General features: G+C 47.7%; 1 protein-coding gene across 5 annotated transcripts in view; it reads right to left on the minus strand.

Moving 5' to 3' along the window:
- Positions 1–5,597: 5,597 nt before the first annotated feature.
- The window catches only part of Stk32b (serine/threonine kinase 32B), a 397,429-nt gene continuing 380,124 nt past the window's right edge, over positions 5,598–22,902 (minus strand). For all 5 annotated transcript variants that reach the window (XM_004669833.2, XM_045134438.1, XM_045134439.1 and 2 more), the window contains 2 exons: positions 21,859–21,923; positions 5,598–7,545 (listed from right to left, as the gene is read on the minus strand). In XM_004669833.2, the coding sequence (XP_004669890.1) occupies positions 7,407–7,545; positions 21,859–21,923 (204 nt within the window). In that variant the 3' untranslated portion in view covers positions 5,598–7,406. The remainder of the gene's footprint in view (positions 7,546–21,858; positions 21,924–22,902) is intronic.

Consider the following 22,902-nt stretch of genomic DNA (forward strand, 5'->3'; position numbering starts at 1 on the left):
CAAGCAAAGAACTGCATCTCTGTCTGGGTTGCATGAGCTCTGAGCAAGAATTCCATTGCTTTTACTTTCTGAGCTCTGGTTGTCATGAAAGGTTCCACGTGAAGAAATCTCAAGCCCAGGAGCCCACACAGATGACAGATGAGTCCTTAGGGATATTGAGACAGTCCAAACAGGAAAATATAACTGAGATGGGGGAGGGGCACTCTATACTGAGCACTAGCGATGCAACAGGCACTATGTGGAAGACAGTTGTGTGAGAGACTGTCATGATGGTGGCTGCCTAGCCTCTGGAAGCCCCTTCTATATTTGGAAGGTTTCCATTCTTTTTTTAAAAAAAAAATCTTATTTAATTTATTTATTTGAGAGAGAGAGAGAGACACACACACAGAGAGAGAATGGTCATGCCAGGGCCTTCAGCCACTGCAAATGAACTCCAAATGCATGTGCCACCTTGTGCATCTGCTTTATATAGGTACTGGGGAATCAAACCTGGGTCCTTAGGTTTTGTAGGCAAGTGCCTTAACCACTAAGCCATTTCTCCATCCCCCCATTGAGTCACCCCTAACCTCAATTCTTATGCCAAATCCTTGATCCCCAATGTCATGGCATTAGGAAGTGAGGTTTTGGCCTTTTAATATAAATACACATGAACGTGTTTGCCCCACGCACCCCTCTGCCCCCTCACGCCCCACTTGAGTTTGAAAAGCATTAGTTGTGCTGTCAACTTTGGAACACAGTCTCTCAGATCCCAGTTCATGGTGTTGAGGTGACCTTACAGAAGTGAAAGCCAGACTATTCTAGAAACATTCAATTTCCTTTCCTTTTGTACACTGGGGATGTACTGTATTAAATACGAAAGGTCTTATCTGTGTGGTTGGATTATGAGACACAGCTGAGGACAAGGAGAAACAAGAGCAGCCCAAACTAAACAGCGGGGAGAGTGAGCCGCAGCCTCGGGGGAGTCATGGCAGCCCAGAGTGGCAACAATGTCAACAGTATAATGACAACCAAGCCAGCAGCAATAAAAATAGCAGCAGCAGCAGCAACAGCAGCAGCCTTCATGGCAGCCTCACCCTCACCAGGCATCACACACCGCATGGGTTAGGGTTATGAGAGCTTTCCAGCCCCAGGCTCCAGTCTAAAGGCTTAGCACGCCTTATCACACCTAACCCAGGACCCAGGAGCAATAGATGAAATTATCCCCCTGAGATATTTGTAATTCAGTAAAGTTCTAATCCAGGAACTTCTATTACCTGAGCAGCCTCAGGCAAGTCCTTTAATCCCCCTGAGTTTCAAGTTTTAATCTCGGAATGGAAAAGTTACGTGAATCCTAGATCTGTTCCGCAGGATGCTCCTGTGGAGTCACCAGAGTAAGACTCGGGTAAAGAACCTGGAGGTGCTGCACCCCAATTCCCCCCTTTCATCATGTCACTCCTCTCAGCTGGGAGCCATCAGCAAAGCTACAAATGTGGGAAAGATGGCCTTTCATCCGCAAGCTTTCTGATGGTGATCAGTTCATTTTCTCAGGGAAGATAAAAATGCAAACAGGAAAAGACACTTCACAGATGCAGGAAATTAGAAGCCTCTTTCTTTGTTCAAGGCACAGTCCCAGAACCATCTTGTAAGGACGTGGGGGAACTGAGCTTCCTCCAGCTATCTGTGGGCCCGCTAACCAGAAGTGACCCTGCTGCAAGAACAAGCCAGGGCTGGCCACCCAGCAGCTCTGCATATGAAGCCACATCCAGTTCATGAGAAGTAAGCATTCTGGGATACTCCATGGCCATTGTAGTCCTTTGGCTGCTGCTTAAAACATAGTGCCACAGATTGGGTGGGTTTAAAGCAAAGAGATTTACTGTGGCTTATAGTTCTGGAGGTGTCCAGTTGAGGGCACACATTTGGTGATGACCTTTATGCTGGTTGAGCCCCCAGGTGACACAAGGTACCACAAGGGTGTGTGTGTGTGTGTGTGTGCGTGTGTGTGTGTGTGTAAGGGGGGGTAGTGTTAGCTTGACAGGACCTAGAATAATCTGTGAGAGATTTTCTCAATTACATTAGTTGAGATGAGAAGACCCAAATTCAGCAGGGGTGACCTTCCATATCACTGCCCCTTCCTATGCCTCACTTTCTTCTTTATGGAACAAGGACCTGGTGTGTATCCTTCTCATTGGGCTGTGAAACGTGTGTGTGTGTGTCAGTATTACGGGATGGCATGTAGAAGTGTTCAGTATATCTCAGTTAGTCTTCTGTGCCTCCACTCCCCCATCTGACTTTGACAGAAGTCTCTTTCTAGTAGTTCTGTGGTATTTCTTCCACTCATTCTTCCAGACCTCCTGTGGAAATTGTTATTGGGATGACAGTCTCTTTCCTAGGAGATCCATGGGATTTCTTCCAGACCTCCTGTGGAAATTGTTATTGGGGCGACAGTCTCTTTCCCAGGAGATCCATGGGATTTCTTCCAGACCTCCTGTGGAAATTGTTATTGGGTCAACAGTCTCTTTCCTAGGAGTTCTGTGTGATTTCTTCCACTAATCCTTCCAGGCCTCCTGTGGAAATTGTTATTGGGATGACAGTCTCTTTCCTAGGAATTTCATGGGATTTCTTCCAGACCTCCTGTGGAAATTGTTATTGGGTCGACAGTCTCTTTCCTAGGAAGAGGTTTTCCGTAGGAAGACCTGAAGGCCCAGAGAAGCAGCAGCCAAGAAGAGGATGATGGTCAGTAACACCCTCTGGAGGGGCCACTCACAGGGCTTCACAGCGTGGAGAGTTTCACAGAGAGGTCAAAGTGACCATAGGTTTCTCTGCACTTTCTTCTCTTGGAAACCCTCAAGCTCAACTGCTAAGCTGAGACCCACTGCCTTTTATAGAAAGTGCCTGATTTTACACTATTCCTTCTACTGTCCCAGACCTGTCTCCTAGATTAAGGCCTCAAACCTTTCTCTGCAGGGCCAAGCAGGAAGTATTTTCGGCTCTGTGAGCAGTGTTACCACATTGCAGATGCAAAGAGAAAGCAACCTGAGATGGTGCAGACATCATCAGGGTGGCCTGCTGCTTACTATCAAGAGTTCTGGATCCTTACCATGGCAGTGTGGTCCCTGGCCCCTCATGACTGGTGTGCCTCAGGAGCTTGTTAGAAGTTCAGAATCTCCAACCCTGTGGATGTGCATGCTCACGAGGCCCTCTCTACAAGGCCCTCAGAAGTCACTACTGCATGAAATGGCCTCGTGGTCATGACTGAAATGAAGATGATGCCCATTTCCAGCCAGCTGGGTGGGTGAGGAGCTCATGCTTCCATGTGTTGTCAGGTATCCCTCCAGTGGTTGTGTGTGTGTGTGTGTGTGTGTGTGTGTGTGTGTGCAAGCTATACAAGTAAGGTGCTGAACGCCTTGCACTGCTGACCTTCTCCAGAACATCTGCACGGGAGACACTTGTCGGATAGAGAAAGCACTGCCTCAGGAGGGCAGGACAGCCGTGCTCACTGCCCAGATGCAGGTAAGCTGGACTTCCAGGGCTCAGGACACCTCCCTGCCAATGCACGCTGGTTATGGCGCAGGGCACGCTGCTTTACACAGGAGTTCAGTTCAGAATCAGGAGGCGAATACTCTAAAGTGATACAACCTACAGTGTGGGGAACGTTAACGCCAGTCACTGTCATTTGTTATCAGGTAAGGTTGACTGCATATAGTTGAGTAGTTGTGTGTGCTGTCTTTTTATGCAACTGGCAGAGTGGGGTGTTTGGTCACATCAGTAGTACCACAGACGGGTGAGCAATGCATTGTGCTGCTGTGGTGGCTATGACATTACCAAGTAACAGTTTTCGGCTCCATAGTCATCTTATGGAACTGTTGTTAAGTATGCCCTGTGTTGCTGACTAAAATACTGTTAAACAATCTCTGCTCTACCAGAAAGCCTTTGGAAGCAGTTCTTATCCACAGGGACATGTCTAGGAGTGTCATACAGGTGCTAGACATGGCCTGATATCCTACCCAACAGGTCTTTTCCTGGTATGTGCAAAGAGTGGCTCCAGGACTCTGCAGCAGGGACGTGCACAGCAGTGTGGCTTGACAATGGAGTGGGGATGGGGAGGAAGGAGGCCTCTGTCTGGTAGCTTTGCCTGGAGCTGATCTGAAAATTTCCTCTGTGTACACAGCAGCACCTGCTCCTTGCCAAGTATAGCTTGGGAAGGGGCCTATGGTGGTTTGATTCAGGTGTTCCCCATAAACTCAGATGTTCTGAAGCTAGGTTCCCAGCTGATGAAGAATTAATATTTTGGGGGGCAGGCTTATGGGCCTTATAGCCAGTTTCCCCATGCCAGTGTTTGGCACACTCTCCTGTTGCTATGGGTCTACCTTATATTGGCCAGGGGGTGATGTCCACCCTCTGCTCATGCCATTGTTTTCCTCTTCCATCATGGAGCTTCCCCTTGTGCCTGTAAGCCAAAATAAACCTCTTTTTCCCAGAAGCTGCTCTACCAGCAATGCAAATCTGACTGCAGCAGGGCCTGATGACCTCCTACCCTACATCACTGGAGGAGAAGTGCCTGTGTCCTAGCAGAAGTCTGGAGGTGACAACCATGGTTCACAGATGATGTGGGGCCATGACATCCATACAACAGAGAGATTAAATCAATGGATAGCACTGGACTTTCTGGGGCCTCCTCTTCCTCACTCTGGCTAACAGGAGAGTCTCTTTATTGCTTGGGAAAGCTTGGAGGAGGAGGACCCTGGGGAAAGTGCTAGAATTCCTGCTGGTAAATGGGTAGGGCCTCAGGGCACACAGAATTGCATTCTTACTGCAATGATGGACCCCGTTTAATTTACTGGTGAGGGAATCTGAGGCTCCTAGACAAAGCAGGAAAGCTCTATTGATGCCAGAGCTGTAGCCTTCCCTGGTATCTGAGTTCAAACTCTCTGGTGAAACCAAACACAAACTTTTGCCTGAGCATGTGCGGCCATCCCCGGTACCTGCAGGGATTGCTTCCAAGGTGTACAGGTTCTAGGACCCCACAGATACCAATGTAGAGGGTGTTCTAGCCCTTCATGTGTTTGCATATGGCTTCTGCACATCTTCCAGCAAACCTCAGAGCATCCTTTCTCACCTAAGGTCCCAGTGCCGTGTGAACGCCACAGAAACAGTAGATTGTATTTCAAGACCTTACATGTTCAATATGAATGTAATGTTTTGATCCATGGCTGGTTAGATCTGAGGGTGTGGAACCACAGATGTGGAGGAATGGTGTGCTTAAGCCCGTTGCTTACCTCCCACTGTTGGGCTGGGGCCGTGCACTCTTGGAGTGGGATAGGTGAGAGGGAATGGAGAGCTCATTTGGAACTTGGGACTTAGGGAACAGTAGCTCTGAAGGGACTGTAGGGGATGGATTTGCACCCCCTTGGGACAGCCCCTGAAAACACTGCAGAGAAAAAAAGCTTTTCTCCTCATAAATTAACTATGCTAGGTGTTTTGCCCCTTATAGTGACAGGAAGCTGATGAACATATCAGTCCAACTGATACCTGTTTCTGATTAAATTTTAGCTCTTCTCTAAGAGGAACATGGTCTATCCCACCAATCCCAAATCACGAGCAAAATTATAGAAAGAATATTCAAGAAAACGTTTATTCTGAACAAGGAATGCTGGCTTGAACAGAGCCAGAAAATCCAGAGGATATCCTTCTCCTTATTCTGAACTCAGTCCAGTAGGAAATTGTAATGCTTCCAGGTCACAGTGAAGAAAGGAGCAGCCTGGAACTTCTCAGCGGGGCAGAAGGAGCTGATGGGACCTCCAACCTGAAGCCTTAGCAGGACACGTGGACTGATGTGGGCAACACTGGGTAAAAACAGACTTGGTCCAAATGGAAACAAAAAAATGACTATTTTTAAAAGAAAAATATAAACCCTTATCATGCATTAATACGTCTCTTAAGCGATCCCAGAGTTGTCATGATCGCTCCAAGGATTGATTCTTCATGTCAAAGTGAAAAATGAAAATTAAAAGATAAAAACAGTTGGACTCATCAGGGATGTCCAGACATCACAGTCTGTAGAAAACAAAACTAGAATCGTAAGCACAAGGGAGGCTTGCTTCAACAGAAAGCAGACCTACCATATTGGTGAATCAGGAAAGTATCTCCAGAGGATGATGAGGAAGATGGTGGTGGTGATGAGTGGGAAGAGGAAGGAGAGGAGGCAGATATGATGATGCAGAGGAGGACAGTGTTGATGATGACAAATTACTACCATTTCTCATTCATCCACTGTGCTGGATGTGAAATGCAGGATGTTATTTAGCCCCATAACAACCTTGCATTGTTAGCCCTCATCTCCATTTGAAAAGAAAACTGACAGTCGAGACCACGTGACTTGCCCGAGCTCTTCAGGTTATTAGCTATGAGCTAACCGCAAAGCCCAAGCTTTAGTTGTTAAACCTCAGTGTCCTGGGTTCATGGGTAAGGGGCTCCCTGACCAGCTCATAAAGTCTTTTGCTTTTAGAATGAACCTACTTTCCTTCTAGAATAAACTCTAAGAACTCAGACTTTCTAACTCAGACGTTCTAATAGTGGATGGGAAGCTCCTGTTGACTCAGCTGCAGTTTTATCCCCTTCCTGGGAAGGAAAACCAAGAAGGACTGTGGGGACGGGACAGGGGACAGGGACGGGACGGGGCCTCTGCTGCAGGGCTGAGTCTCCTCTGAGCAGCAGTGACATTCTGTGGGAGTGACTAGTGACCGGTGGCTAGACTCTTCTGAATGGGCACCTGTGTGCACCCCAGCACAGGGGTTTCGGCTGGCAGTGAAATTGGATTTCGGCTGCTGAAATCCAAAGATGGGAACAGTCTTCTGTGAGTGAAAGGAGCAATGTGTTTGGAGTCCTGGAATCCAGGCTAGTTGGTGCGCCGTGCTAGAAGGTCCGAAGGTCACGGCTGTTCGGAAAGCAAAGAAGCTTCCAGGTTGCTTCAGGACTTGGGAGTGGCAGTCATGTGGCTTCAGCTTTTAAAAGTTCCATCGAGCAAGCTGGTGTGGGCCAAACTGCAAAGTGATGATCGTCTAATTGCTTTGGAGAGTGGGTACACTCAGATATTAAGGTTATATTGCACATGTATAAACAATTTTATAAATGTCCATGGTTTTACATGTCTGCATTGCAACTGGGATCTCGTAATGATCTTGTAATGAGATGGGGAAGAGAGCTACTTAAATCCTTTGACAGGTGCAGAAGGCTGAGGCACAGAGGAGGTGTGACTTGTCCAAGGCCACACAGCAAATCAGTCAAAAGCTGGGACCCGAATGAAGGCTCCCCAGTTCTGAGTACAGGGCTCATCTGCATTGGATGTTCTCAGGGGTAAGATGGGGGTCATTATGGCACAGAGGAGGGACAGGGCAGAGAATGTGCCATCAGGCAGCTACAGGAGGGGTTTAGCTGCTGCAACCACCAGGACAGGCATGGGCCAGAATGTTGTTGTTGTGGCCATCCTGGAGCTTGCTTGAGGCCTGGCTTGCTGCTCGGCTGTCGTGGTTCAAGAGCTGGCCATCCGGTCCCTGCTGCCTTCTGAGCCTGCAACAAGCACAGCAGACCTGGTGAGTGGTGTGGGGCAAGAGACGGCCCTGACAAACAGCCCGAGCCACCCCACTTGGGGAGGCGTGACCCTTCTGGGTGTCCCTGGTTCTGCACTCTGGTGGCCCTCATGAGAAACCCAATAGACAGGGCCACCTTGTCTCTGTCTGTGAAATGGAGACAGTTCCCACCTTGTAATTGTTGCATTTTTTGGTTGTTCATGGATGTGATTTCTCCAAGTCTGTAGGTAGGAGAGATGGGTGGTGACCCCCACATTACTCATTCTGTAAATGCCATTGGGTGCTCTACCTGGGAATAAGGAGCCCCTCTGTCCACCTGCTGACTGCAGGGAAGGTGGGCATTGGCCAAAGAATCCCACTGATTAAAAAAAAAAACATGGGGCTGGAGAGATGGCTTAGCGGTTAAGCGCTTGCCTGTGAAGCCTAAGGACCCCGGTTCGAGGCTCGCTTCCCCAGGTCCCACGTTAGCCAGATGCACAAGGGGGCGCACGCGTCTGGAGTTCATTTACAGAGGCTGGAAGCCCTGGCGCGCCCATTCTCTCTCTCTCCCTCTATCTGTCTTTCTCTCTGTGTCTGTCACTCTCAAATAAATAAATAAATAATTAAAAAAAAAACAAAAAACACCCAAGTTGAAAACTTTTGAGAGAGGACTCAAAACACTGCATTTCTTAGCAGCTGGCCACGTTATCACCTCCGACAGGTTGCATGATATTGGCATCTCACCCTCTTTGACCTTTAAGTTCATGTCCACTCACTTATCACACCGATCACTTCCTCTGCCATGATGCAGGCAGCAGGCAGAATAGAGGCATCAAGGGATAGGGAGGAGTTTCAAAGCAGTGGCGAACCCTGCTCAAACCCTGACTGTCTCAGTTGTTGGCTGGGGAGTCCCTGGTGCCCCCAAAACATTGCAGTCTATTGCCAAGACTCTTGGTTGCCCACCAAAACTAGATGGGAAGACCCTATTGCTGAAGACTCCACATGCTTGGATCGCAGGTCACTGAAAAGTCAAGCTGGAGCTGAGCTGGAAGCCTCCCCCTGTTGACTACCTGTCAGGATGCTGGAAAGAGCTATGCATCCTGTTGGGGGAGAAAAGACATCGTCGATATGAACTAGCAGTGGGCCCTACAAGTTTTATGGCTGGCCAGGCAGGCTAAATGTTCCAACTGATGGCATGTCTATTATGGAAAAAACCAACTACTCTCTGATTAGACTTGAGGCCTATTCCATGGGAGGGAATCCATGCCTGGAACTGAAGACCTAATGAAAAGTCTATGCCCAGGGTGGTCATAAGCCCTGGGGTTTAACTGCTACTGTTGACTGGATAGCTGGATATATTACACCCACCAAATTACCCTTTACATACTTATGATTATGCCCATATATTATTGCTACTTTTACTTTTTAAAAAATATGTATTTTATTTATTTATTTGAGAGAGAGAATGGGCATGTCAGGGCCCCCAGCCACTGCAAATTCCAGATGCATGTGCTCCCTTGTGCATGTGGCTACGTGGGTCCTGGGGAATCCAACCAAGGTCCTTTGGCTTTGCAGGCAGATGCCTTAACCGCTAATCCATCTCTCCAGCCCGCTACTCTCACTTTTGATTAGAAAAGCTTCTTTTGGCAGAAGGCAATGATGACTAGGGTGACTCAGAACTTGCCAGTGTTGAGAAGAGACCGTGAGGAATGTTCAGCACGAAGTGAGACATCTCTACCACGTCCTCCCAGGCTCAGGGACCATTGCAAAAGAGTGTAAGAGTCAAAGGAAGGGGAGGAATGCTTATAATACTGTCTTCCAGACATAGTGTCCATGGTATTTATGACCCTCACAGTGGCTGATGCTACTTACACAAGACCTGCATAATAGGAGGGGGAAATTATGACATCAAAATCGAAGAAAGACTATTTGGAAAGAAGGGATTCAATAGAGGTGATATTGTGTGATGAGGCTATAATCATATCATATTGCTCATATTTATGGAAATTCAATAAAAAGTTGAAAAGTCCTGGATATCAACATCCTTTCCTGAGTTGCCTTGTTCAAGATGCTTAGCATCTCTGAGCCTCAGTCTCTTTCCCCAGAAGGAGCACATGACATTCACTGGACAGGAGATGATAGGATCTGACATCTGCAAGTGAACCTGCTAGTGTTGGGTTAGAAGTCATCATTCCTACTAGCTAGGCAAGGTGGCACATATCTATAATCTCAGCACTATAGAGCCAGAGGCAGGAGGATCACAAGTTTGAGGCCTGTGCCCCGTAGTTCAGGTCATCCAGGGCTACTAAAACAAAATTACTACTAGTTCTGCCTCATTTGGAAAAACAAGCTGGAGTCAGAATTGACCTAATTTGACATTAGCAAGTTTCCATCAAACAGGGAACAGCAGGCTGTTATCCACTGCTGTCCTCAACTAAATGAAAGACTCCTTTCACTCAGTAGGGACTTGTGCATGTTTATTATGCTCAGGGGACTGTGAGCAACCTTACAACAAGGACACTGAAGTCCCTGAGAGCCCGCACAGGTAGGGTGTTTGGGTGCCCGCTGTCTCTGCAGCACACCAGCTGTAGGTGGGGACTGGCATCCTGCATGGGAAGCTGGCTTCTAACTGTGAGTTTAGACAGCAAAAGCATTTCCAAGTTCTATTGCACAGCTCTGTGTCTCTTCACTTGCTCTCCTCTGTCTTTCCTGGCCCAGGGGTAGCAGTGGGAAACAGGGACAGAACACAGCTCTGATGCCTAGCTAGATTAGAGCAGCCCTGCTTTTCACTGGCTTAGTGGCCTGGGGGACTCATTCCACGTCTTTTATCTTCTCTTTGTTCATCTGCAATGACATCTGCAATGACCTTCAAGGAGATATGAGTGGATATGTGCAGCATGCTTAGGAAGGATAGCTGTGATGCTTGCAGTGTAGACATGCTCCCACTTTACAGATGGAAAAACTGAGTGCCACAAAGCTCAACTCCCTGCCGTGGCTTAGGTGTCTGTCTACTGGTGAGAGCACCAATCCCAGCTGTTGCTTGCAGACTGGGAGATGGGGACAGGGAATTAGGCCTGAAGTACTGGAGTGGACAGAGCACACATGATGTCTGAGAGTGAGGGCCTATAGTGGTAGAGTGGCTGAAAGGGGCTAACAGGCTGAGGGGTAGGGATTATAGTCCTGGGAGTTTTCACAGGTATCCATAGAGCAGGAAGATCAGAGCAAGGGATAGGCCTCTGGTTTCTGCCTGGCAAGGTCTTTCCTCCGCTACGCAAGCGACACCATATGCCGTCTGTGAGTCCATAGCTGCAGCATAGTGACTGGCCAGGGGCAAGTTCAGGGTCGACGTGGAGCGGAGGGGGTCGGTAGGACTCGAGGAGACCGTGATGGAGCGTTGTCACTCAGCGTGCAGCATGTGTGAGCTGGACAGTGCTCTGGCTCTGCGCCTGAGGAGGCTTGGGATCAGTACATGAAAGCACTAAGCTCTGGCAGTACAAGCACTGGATTACCATGCAGAACCAGCGAGCGGGCTGCAGGCTGGATTTCATTTACATGCATGATTTCACATGCACAGGGTGGGTTGTCATTATGTGCACAAAAGCTTGTTTGCGTTGATTGAAAAATCCAAGACAAGATAGTGTTTGACACAGCACTTGAGTAGATTGATATTCGTCTGATAACTTTGTACATAATTGCTATTCCCAGCAAAGACCTGTGCATAATGACCATGTCACTGGGACAGTGTGCCCAGCATGTGTTAGTTCATTTGTCCTCACACACTCTTAGCAGTGGGTATAAGTGCCTCATTTTACAAATGAGGAAACTGAGGCATTAGTGTGAGGTCCAAGGCTGCTGTGCTATAGCCACTTCCTCCAGGCTTGACATGGCCATTGTCTTCTTGAAGCAGAGCGGCTATGATGACCAGCCTGAGATCCTCTCAAGGTTGGGTCTATTAACATTCACTCCAAGGAGGAACAGGTCACTCTCTCAGATCACGATTCTCCCTTCCCTTCCCCAGACTCCAGTCACAACTGTACAAGAGGTAAACAATCGATGGAGTGGGGCTTCTCAGTGAAGCAGCTCAGGTGAGTGAGTGGAATAAACTCATTGGTTCACCAAGCTGGACTTGGATGGAATTGTTTCTTTGCTTAGTCTTTGCCTTTTCTATCTGGATTGAACAGATGTTTCTTTATGTCTCCCTAGGAAAGGCACACCACAGGACTTGAAGTCAGGCAGGTTCACTCCCAAGGCTTTGCTCATCCCTCTTGCACGCAGGTTGAACACTCTTGATCTAATGTCAAAAATGCCCAACACAAAACTTTATGAGTGCTGACAGGATGCCACAAGTAGAAAATCCAATACCATGAAACTGAAAATATTTTAAGTAGCTTCAGGGTATATGTAAAAGGCTCATATAAAGTTTAAATTAATTTTGCTTTTAGACTTGGGGGGCTCTACCAAATATTCCACCTCCAAAAAGGTTGCACATTCTAAAGCCTGTGGTTCCAAGCATTCACATAAAAGAGACTCAGCCTGTCTTGCTTCTCTACAGCTAAAACAGACAGATGGATTCAAAGTAGAGGTGAAATTGCTAGGAAATTTCAGAGAGGTGTATGCTGAATTGAGTAATGAGTGGCGGTGGAAGGTAGATATTGGGAGAAAATAAAAACCTATCTGGCATAACTGCATATTCTGCAAGAATCCCTCACTAGCTTTTTCCTAAATTATCCTATATTTATTCTTCTTCATTATTAATTTATAAAATAACTTTTTTGATTACACTAGGCATGTTGCCATCTTCAGTCGAAATGTGGGTGGAATCAAGGGCTGATACACATTGAAAGTTCTGTATATCTACAGTTCAGGTCTGCTGTCAGCTCTGGTCAGATAAGCTTTATTATTTATTTATATTTATTATTTAGGTTTGCCAGTAGGAGGTAGTCAGTAGAGAGAGTTGTAAGTGTTCAGGTGCTGAAAATAAGTGACTGATAAGGTACTCAGTCCTAAACACACATGCGCATCATGGTCTCCAGAGCTCAGGGACCTTGGGGAAGATGGGACAGAAGGAATGTAAGAACTGGAGGTTGGGGAGGAGTGATGTGACAGTATGGCATTGGGACATGGGACATGACAAGGCCAATGCACTCATGAACTCAGAGCAGTGGTAGTTGCCTGAACAAGACTTGCACATGATGGGCCAGTCAACATTCTATTATAGATATTATGGGAGGGTCTTGGGAAGCCAGTTAAAGGTTTCTGGGGAGGGGATGCCATTCTCTTTCATGGCATAGCCACTTGTAAGTGATAAGATGAAGGAATGCAGTGAGATTGAGGTGGGTAAGGGAGGGCAGTGTGGAGAACATATGACTAAAATGAAATATATGTATGTATGAAAATGTCAAAATGCAAGTGAAAAATATTAAAAGTTTCTGTATTTATAAAAGAGTTATCAATCTTGGCAGTGACCTTGAGATGGCTCAGAAGGCATCATGGTGTGGGAAAGAAGTGACAGGAGTGCTCAGCACTGCAATATCTCTACCACACCTTCCAAGGCTCAGGGTCTATTGTGGAAGAGGTGGCAGAAAGAATGTAAGAGCCAAAGGAAGGGTAGGACTCCTTACAACATGCTCCCCTCAGACACAAAATGGCCTGGATATCCATGACCTCAGAGTGCCTGACACTACCTACACAACACCATCATAATAGGAGGAAAATATGATGACATCAAAATAAAAGAGAGACCGATTGAGAGGGGGAGGGGATATAATGGAGAGCAGAGTTTCAAAGGGGAAAGTGGGAGGAGGGAGGGCATTACCATGGGATATTGTGTACAATCATGGAAGTTGTCATTTAAAAAAATTGAAAAGAAAAATAAATAAATAAAAAGTTATCTATCAATAAGTCAGTGTGGTGTTGTATCATTAAAAGGAATATGGTCTTGAGACTGCCAAAGCTGTGTGAAGTTCCCACGCTTCACCAGTGACCTCAGGCAGAGGACTCACTAGAGACGTGCACATGCACACCGACTTAGAGACAGGCTGTGGTGGGCAGGAATGGTGGGCAGATGGCAGGGAGCTGAAGCCCAGAGCACAGTGCATGGCCTCTTCGATGCTCCAAAAGGACAGTAAGCCCTCCCCTGTTCACTTGCTCTCGTTTCTGCCTCCTTTATTGGCTGAGACAAACATGTCAGGATCGACCCCCCTTCTGCCCCCCACATTGTGATTTCCTCTGATTGAGACCTGAGTGTGATGGACCTGGGCATTGATTCCTGCACAATTTCTTTCTTTCTTTTTTTCGGTTTTCTAGTCCAGGCTGACCTAGAATTCACTATGAAGTCTCAGGGTGGCCTTGAACTCACAGCAGTCCTCGTACCTCTGCCTCCCGAGTGCTGGGCTTAAAGGTGTGTGCCATCACCCCGGCCCTGCTCAGTTTCTTGATTTGAGTTCTCAGAGAACTGCTGAGTCTACATTCCAAGCGGCCTTCCTCTCTACCTGATCCCCTGCTCTTTCAGGGCTCCCAAGCGGTCTTCCCAGCACTGTTATGCATATTAGAGAGAACGTCACCCTGGGTGGTGAAGAGCCTAGCTTGGCCCTGCTCAGCTCACACCCTTCTTGCTTCATGCTTGCCCTGCAATCCCACCCTATGGGTGGTAAACCCGCACAGATACCATGTGTGATTCATACACCATTCCAGCCAGAAATTTTTAAATTATTTTTGTAGTCAGTAAATACAGTCAAGTTGGTACCATTGTTAGCCTCCTCTCTGTCCTTGCCCCTCCTCCTGGCCCCTCCTTGTTGGGTCGTGCTTTGTGGGGTTAGCCATCAGTTATGGATAGGAGCCAATGTCTCTGCGTATCATGACCCAATGTGTAGCTCTGACATTCTTTCTGCCCCCTCTTCCACAAATGTCCTTTTTTTTTTTAATGTCACTGACTGAAAAGTAGTGATTAGAACGCCTGTAGCTAGAGCTTCATGCCACGAGATGGTGACTGCCGAATGCACCCTCCAGGTCTGCACTTGGAAGGTGGCCTTACCTGTCATCTATCTTTACCTGTGCAATCAAGATGTACCCTGCATTGTTTAAAACTCCCGCTAAGACTGTGGGGAAGTTAAACGTTCTGGCCTTGGTTTTCCAAGTTTGCCGCTTTGGACAGTGAGGTGTGGAGGAAGGGGTCAGTGATCTGTAAAGTGTGGGGAATAAGTAGCCCTTCCACATTCTTATTTTACCATGGGGACAGTGAAGATATAGACACTCTGTCTTCACAAATGCTCAGACTTGTAGAGTCCAGCTACGGTTATTATCCAACCCCCAGTTATTTGGCATGTGCATGTGTGTGTGGTACAGGAATATGTGCATGTTTGTATGTGTATTGGCCATATGTGTGCGTGTACAAAGGCCAGAGGTCAACATTGGTGTCTCCCTCTATCATTTTCTACCTCATTTTTTCCAGACAGGTCCTCTTGCTGAACCCAGAACTAACTGATTTGGCTAGACTTGCTAGTCAGTTTGCCCTGGGATTCCCCATCCCTACTTCCCCAAGGCCTGGGCTGCTAGGAAGTTTCATGCTTTCATGGCAAGCACTGTACCCACTGAGCAATCTTCCAACCCCCTCTGGATGGCACAGTTGAGGGTCCTGGGGCTCAAAGAGAGTCAAAGCAGCATGATCATCAACACCAGGATCTGACACAGGTCTGCCTCTTTCCCAAGCCCAAGATGATCACACCTCTTAGGGTCCTGGTCTCTGGCTTCCTGTGGCTTCAGGCATCGTTGGAGAGTTCCTGTTGTTCTGCCCAGTTCTCCAAGCTGGGATTAGGCAGACAAAATCTTGCAAACTTTAAATATATGTTGACAGTCATCTTGCCAGAACCTTGGTCTGGGTACCCTCTGTCCCCACATAAGCCTGAGTATGTTGCTGACACCATACTTTCTGGGGGAGCCAAGAAGGGGAGAAGAGCTTGTGGCCATGTTAATGTGTCCCACCTGGCACCTAGGAGGCCTGGGTTCACTAACAGATGGTGTTTACAGAGAGTGGCAGTTGCTTGTCCAATATTTAATGTTTGTGGTGTGAAGCCATGTTGAATGGCGACTTAGTGCTTGGCTCTGGAATCAGACTGCATCTAGAGAACTCCAGCTTTGTCATCTGCATGCCCTCACACCACTGTGTGCTTAGGCATCCTTCCCTGCAAAATGAGGGAGTCAAAGCACCCGGATGGGACTGGGGAAACGGCTTTGTCTACAACATAAAATATAGACACAGCTGCTCGTGCCTATACCCCAGTGTTAAGTTGCTGGGGCTGGCTTGTTAGTAAGTCTTGCCAAAAATTTCAAGCTTTAAGTTCAGTGCAATGCTCTGTTTCAAGGAAATGAGGAGTGATACCTGACTTCCTCCTCTGGTTTCTGCACATGTGCACATGCATCTGAAGACACAGGTCTACACATCACCCCCACACACAACAGTATACCACAACTATGCACGCAAACTCCCAAACTCTAAAGCAACCAGATAACATGATGTATGCACAGAATAAATGGCATAGCAGAGGTGTCCCCAAAAGTGAGCTCTGTGCTGGAGAGATTGCTTAGTGGTTAAGGTGCTTGCCTGCAGAGCCTAGGGACCCAGGTTCAATTCCCCAGTACCCATGTAAGCCAGATGCACAAGGTAGCACATGTGTCTGGAGTTTGTTTGTAGTGGCTATAGGCCCTGGCATGCTCTCTCTCTATGTCTTTCTCTTTCTCTCTCTGCCTCTCAAATAAATAAATAACTAAATAAACACTTTTTAAAAAGTGAGCTGTGATGGTCATCTGTTCCATGCAGGCCCCTGCAGCCAGAATGCATTGGAGGGAAACTTCCATGACAGCCTGCATGGAAAGCAAGCCCTTTCTGCATGTCCCGAAAGCTCATTCCACCAGATGTGAGCTCCTTGGAGTAAGGGTCTTGACTCCCCCTCCATGCTCCAGGTATCTTGCCCCAGGGAGACGATCAACACATGTGCACCAGCTGCATAAAAGCGCATGGATCAGAAGGAGCCTACGATATAAACATAACAATTGGGAAGTGGCCCCCCAAAGGCTTACGTGTTAAATGCCTGGTCTGTGGCTGGTGTATTATGGAAAGATGACTGGATCACAAGGGCAGTAATGTAACTTCTGAGTTCATGGATGCACTGGCTATTAGAAGGTAGGCCTGGTTCAACCTCTGGATTTCCCACACATGTGTACACACATGCACACACATACAAACATGAATATATACACATGCATACCACACACACATACACATCTATGCAAAAAAGGAAAAGAGAGTAGACAAGTATTGAAAATTTGTCTATATAAACTCTTTTTTTTTTTTTTTTTTTACCAGAACCTTCTTTGTCTGTGACACTTTGGCAAATACTATTGAAAGTACTCTTGGAAAAGTCACTCCTGCTCAAATCCTTAGCCAGAAATAGAGGAACAAGCCACAGTCTTTCCTCAAACTGATCGAAGCCTCACCACCATGGCCTCCAAAGCCCTGAGCAGTTCCTGGAACCAGCTTCTCACCTAGCCTGGTTTGGCCTCTTGCCAGCTAGGACCATTCACCAATAACAAGTTGCATTTCCAGAAAATCAGGAGTGCTGGGTGCAATTCCTCTCTTTGTTCATACAGTGAGGTCCACAGAGGTAGCTCCATTTCCAATGTCCCACTGCAAGCCATGCCTACACATCCCAGCACACCCTCCAGCTAAGAGCATCCTGACCTCCTACTCATGGGTCTTGTGAGACTGACTTCTGTGTCCCCAGGGCCCAGCTTAGGATAATACCATACCTGTCAGGTGAGTGAATAAAAATATCTAAACAGATAATGTGACTTATGTCCCTTGCCCCTCACTCACTGCCTTCAGCTGATGACAACTCATTCACCACAGTGGGAGGTGTGGGGACATTGTGCTCAATAGTCTCTTTTAGCAGGGTCATTACTTTGTCCCATGCCACTGACAGTGAGCTGTGTAGAAGTGAAGCCCAGGGAGCCCCCACCGCTCGGCTAGGGAAAGAGCGGATCCTAGGTTCAAGGCCAGAGCTGGTGGGCATGCAGTTCCAGACAGAGAGTCACAGGAAGTCTGCTGACTTACCCAGAACCCACCAGAAGGGTGGTGTAGGTGTACTGGTCTCCCACAGAAGTCCTCATACTACTGACTGTCAGAATGACTTCAAGAGGATGTTTATGTATGGATACCAGCTGCCGGTTCAGAAGGTGGGGGTGAAGGGACATAACAACATATTCCAGTGGGATGGCTTAAAACAATAGATGCTGGGCTGGTGTGATGGATTAGCAGTTAAGGCACTGCTTGGGAAGCCTAAGGACCCAGGTTCGATTCTCTAGTACCCATGTGAGCCAGATATACATGGTGGCACATGCATCTGGAGTTTGTTTGTCGTGGCTTGAGGCCCTTGTGTGCCTCTCTCTCTCTATCTGCTTCTCTCTCATAAATAAATAAATAAATTATTTTTTTTAAAAAAATAGCTGTTTATTTCTTGGTTCAGAAGCAGGGATGAGGTATGGGCAGGCTGGTTCCTTCTGAGCCTGGAAGAGAAGCCATCACTGGTCTCTCTGCAGCTTCTGTGGCTGCTGCAGGGGCGTGCATGTACACACAGCCCTGCAGTTCTCAATCCTCCTCTTCAAGGCCTCCTCATGGGCCCATGCACTGATCATGCCGGATCAGGACCCCTCTATTCCACTGAACTCAACACGCCTGCAATGGTCCTATTCCCACATAAGGTCAAGTTCATTGGTTCCTGGCTTTAGGAGTTCAACAAATCTTGGGGAGTGGCACAATGTAACTAATAGAGCCAGGTCTTTAGATTCTGAGGTGCTCCTAGGACAGGGCCTCATGTACTACATATGGACCAAGGGCTCTGTTGCAGGCCCATGACCAGGTGTGCAGAGAATGAAACAGATGATGCTGTGGGAGGTGCTGGGGATGGTCCACAGCCTGGCTCAGAACTCGGTGCCCATCAGTTCTTCTATTCATGGTACAGACATTAAGAAGATAATTATTAATTGAATTTTCCAGCTACTCAATGCTATAGCACAGCACGGACCTCAAAAGTGGGATTATAGCAAGTGGTCCCACTTTCTTTTGAGGTAGGGTCTTGCTGTAGCTCAGGCTGACTTGGAATTCACTTGTAGCCTCAGGCTGGCCTCAAACTCACAGCAATCCTCCTGCACCAAGAAGTAACTTCCTGGAGGCATTTTTACAGCTGGGAATCAGCAGTCTGGATGTTTTAGATAGGGGAAACAACTTGTTTCCCATGCAGTGGAGCAGGAAGGAGTCTATGATGGAGGGGCCAACAGGAAACTTCACCTTGTGGTAACAAGGCCAAGTTGTCCCACAACTCCCCTGCCTGGACAGAAGATATCTCAGCCTCCTGGGCCACCAAGTAGCAGTTAACTGAGCAAAGGGGCAGGGATGGAGGAGCAAGAATAGCAGTTATGACACCCAGTGATTGGTTAATCTGGATTGTCAACTAGATGTGATTTAGAATCACCATGGAAACATTTCTCGGCATGTCTGTGAAGGATTTTTTAGATTAAGTTAATTTACAGGGGAAGATCCATGCTAAATACAGGCAGCATCTTGCCATGGATGGTGATCTCAAACTGCATGAACAGGAAATGTAAAGTGACCACCAGCATTGGCATTCACTTCTCCACTTCTGACTGTGTGCATGGTGTGGCCAGCATTCACCCCTCTGCTTCTTACTGGACACGATGTGACCAGCATTCACTTCTCTGCTTCTGCCTGTGGGCATGGTGTGACCAGCATTCACCTCTCTGCTTTTGCCTGTGGACACAGCGTGACCAGCATTCACCTCTCCATTTCTGACTGTGGACATAGTGTGACCAGCATTCACCTCTCTGCTTTTGCCTGTGGACACAATGTGACCAGCATTCATCTCTCCGCTTCTGACTGTGGGCACAGTGTGACCAGCATTCATCTTTCTGCTTCTGACTGTGGGCACAGTGTGACCACCATTCATCTTTCTGCTTCTGACCATGGACACAGTGTGACCAGCATTCATCTCTCCACTTCTGCCTGTGGACACAGTGTGACCAGCATTCATCTTTCTGCTTCTGACCATGGACACAGTGTGACCAGCTGTTTTTGTCCTGTTGTAGCCATCTTTCACTGACAATTGAACCAGCTTCTTCAGCCTTCCAATGCATACTGAAGACCAGTAGTGCTCCCTGGGAATCCTCCATATCTTCATTGCCAAATTGGTACTTCTGTCCTTGTGCACTGAGCACCTTCTGGATTTTCACTCTCCTCATCCTCTCAGACAGCCATTGTTGGACTACCTGGTCCATATAGTTTAAGCCAATCTAATAATCCCCTTTATAATATATGTTCATTCTATTGGTTCAGTTCTGCCACGGAACTCTGACTAATACAGCCGTGCTTTTTGTGCCTCATGCCTTGGTTAATGGTGTCCTCTCCACCCCATAGTGTGGATAATGACTTTTGTTCTCCTTCTTTATTGTGCCAACTTCTGCAAACCATGCAGCCTCACTTCAGATCCATGAGCACAAGTCTCAAAGGGGTCCTCAGTGAGGCTGGGTGATTCTACTATGTTTCCTCAACCAGATTACATTTGCATGAGAGAAAGGCAATGCTTAATAGGCTGAAGCTACTGTGTAGCAAAGTTTATACTAAATGCAGTCAGACACATCCCTTAAATGACACAAGGAGGGATAACGCATTCTAATTTTTTCCCCAAAGGATTCTGAAGAATTCAAGTTGAGCTGAGTCTGGCACACACAAACTGCCAGTGTTGTCTGCTTGGTTCCTTGGCTCAGCCTTCAACAGGCTCTTGTTTGCTGACCAGCAGTGCTTAGCCCTCCTAAGTAGACACTTGACCTGGGGAGAGTCTATTGGAACCCTTGTCAAGGAGGGGTTTGAGCAGAATCACCTGGGGCTGGGCTTCTCAGATTGGGGAAGGGCAGTTGGCCTCAGACCAGGCTGTTCTGCAGGGGAATAGTGCTGGACTCAGAACAATTCACAGCCTTTGTGCCTTCAAGTCTGATGGGCTGTGGTCACAAAGGTACTTCGATTCTGAAGATGGAGCAGGGACTTGGGGGTAAGGCCTAAATGTGAGTCCCAGTTTGCCTAGACACCCACCAGCCCTCAGAGCTTCGGCTCCCCCAGGAGGCCACTTTAGCATCCCATTGGAACAGAGGCTCTGTACTGTCCTGCCTCTGTCCCTACCTACTACCAATGTCCCCTCTTTCATTTTCTGACAACTCAAGTTTCTTGCCCATGTGAAGGACCCTTGGCCTCCGTTCTCTGAGTCCTGTCTTCAGACCCTTCCCTGGGTACTGCTCAGGACTCAGCACAGCATGGCACACTAGGTGTCTCCGACAAGACCCACTGCTTGATGAGGGAGGGCATGGACACCCTTCCCATGCCCCAAATTCCTCATGCTGCTGACATCTACTGAGCCTTAGATGACAAATTCTGGTGACTAACTTGGGGTGAACCTAGAACTGACTTCCATGAGACCCTCTGCAGGCAGGGGGTGCTTCTGAGCAGATCTGGCAGCCAAGGACTGATTCAAGGGCTGATCTTACTTCCGGCCTGCTCTGACAAACCAGCTGCCAGGGAAATTTGAACTCCTAAGAGGAACCTCAGCTGGGCCCAAGCTGGAGTTGTCCTTGTCCGTAGCCCAGCATCTGTGAGTGGACAGGGCAGACTCTCCCAGACAGGGAAGGACAAGGTAGCTCCTCCCAGACTTGCTTAATACATTTCCTACTCTTCCTTGGAGGCAGAGATTCCAGAAATGCCTTAGCCCCCAACCCAAGTAGCAATAATAACAACTGCTTCTCCCTAAATATTCCAGCCTGCCATAACCTTATTTAATCTGACAACCCTTGCGGTGCAAGATGCAATTCCCACTTTGTCAGGCCAGCTAAGGAAGCTCAGAGAAGCTAAGGACTTTGCCTCAGGGTCCTCTGATGGCTCCTGATTCCCTACTCCACCCCATTTATGCCCAACTGATAGAACACCCCCATGCCAGAGAGAAGGAATCAGTGCTCTCCTCAGACCACACGGCAGAGGTAGGATTAGAACCCAGCTCCTTCTAATTCTGCACCCTGAGCATCCTCTCTAGGACCTGTGTGTAACGCCATCATCTCCTCCCTTCCAGGCCCAGGGTTGTCATCAGTCATTTCTTCTTCTAGGGGCCTTAGTCCTGTGGGAAGACTCTGCCCAGAGGAGGCCATAATTCTCCCATAGGGACCTCGGTCCTGTGAGGTTCAGGGATGCAGTGAGGAAACTTACTTCTCTCGGTTGAATATGATGAACTCCTTCCGCACTGTCTCCATACACTGCTGCAGGTGTCCATTCTGTCAAAGAGCAAGAGCACAGGCAGGACTAAATGATGGGCACTGGGAAGGAGGACATGGCAGTGGAGCAGTGGGGACAGTTGGTCTATCTGGACGGGAATCACAGGGGGTTGGGTGGATGAGCTCAGTGCCCAGCAATTGCATCCACTGGAAGCCTGGCAGACAAATGTGTTGAGAGAGAGAGGGAGAGAGGGAGAGAGAGGAATGCCTGCAGGTACATGTGAATATACCTGATAGGGGAGGCCAGAGGACAACCGTGAGTGTCATCTTCAGGAACAGGGTCCACTTCATCTGAGACAGCATCTCTCACTGGTCTGGCATTCATCACTTCAGCCAGACCGGCTGACCACTGAGCGCCAGGGACCTGTCTGTCTCTGCTTCGCTAGCACCGGGATTACAGGCTCATGACTAGCATTTTTACGTTGGTTCTGGGAATCAAATTCGGGTCTTTATGCTTGTGAGGCAAGCACTTTACCCACTGACGTGTCTCCCCAGTCCTGTTTCATGATTTTTAAGTAGTAAAGATCATGCTAGGATGGAAGGTGCTAGATGATCCCAAGCTTGGGTTCCTACACGTTTGGAGGCCTATCCATTCTGCTAAAGGGCAGGAGATGATGGCTAACACACTCATGCATGGCCTGTCCTTCCAGGAGCAGGAGCATTCCAGGACCACAGATACCCACTGACATGCCTCTTAGAGGCTGCATGGGGATGGCACACAGCACAGGAAGCAATATCCCTGCTGCATGCCTCAGGGATGCAACAGGCACATCTGGCCCAGGGCCAGAGGCCTTGAGACTTTTAGGGGCTGGTAAGGTGATTCAATTTCTTTTAAAATTAAAGGAATAAGATTAACTTTTAACACTCAGAATTATATGTTCATATTTATGCCCATGTAGTCATTAATATTTAATCTATTTATAGGGGAATGGGCTGGTGTGGGTTGAAATGTGTACCTGAGAGTTTTTACCAAGTTTCT

The sequence above is a fragment of the Jaculus jaculus genome, chromosome 14 (assembly GCF_020740685.1).
Source record: "Jaculus jaculus isolate mJacJac1 chromosome 14, mJacJac1.mat.Y.cur, whole genome shotgun sequence".
NCBI classification, from domain to species: domain Eukaryota; kingdom Metazoa; phylum Chordata; class Mammalia; order Rodentia; family Dipodidae; genus Jaculus; species Jaculus jaculus.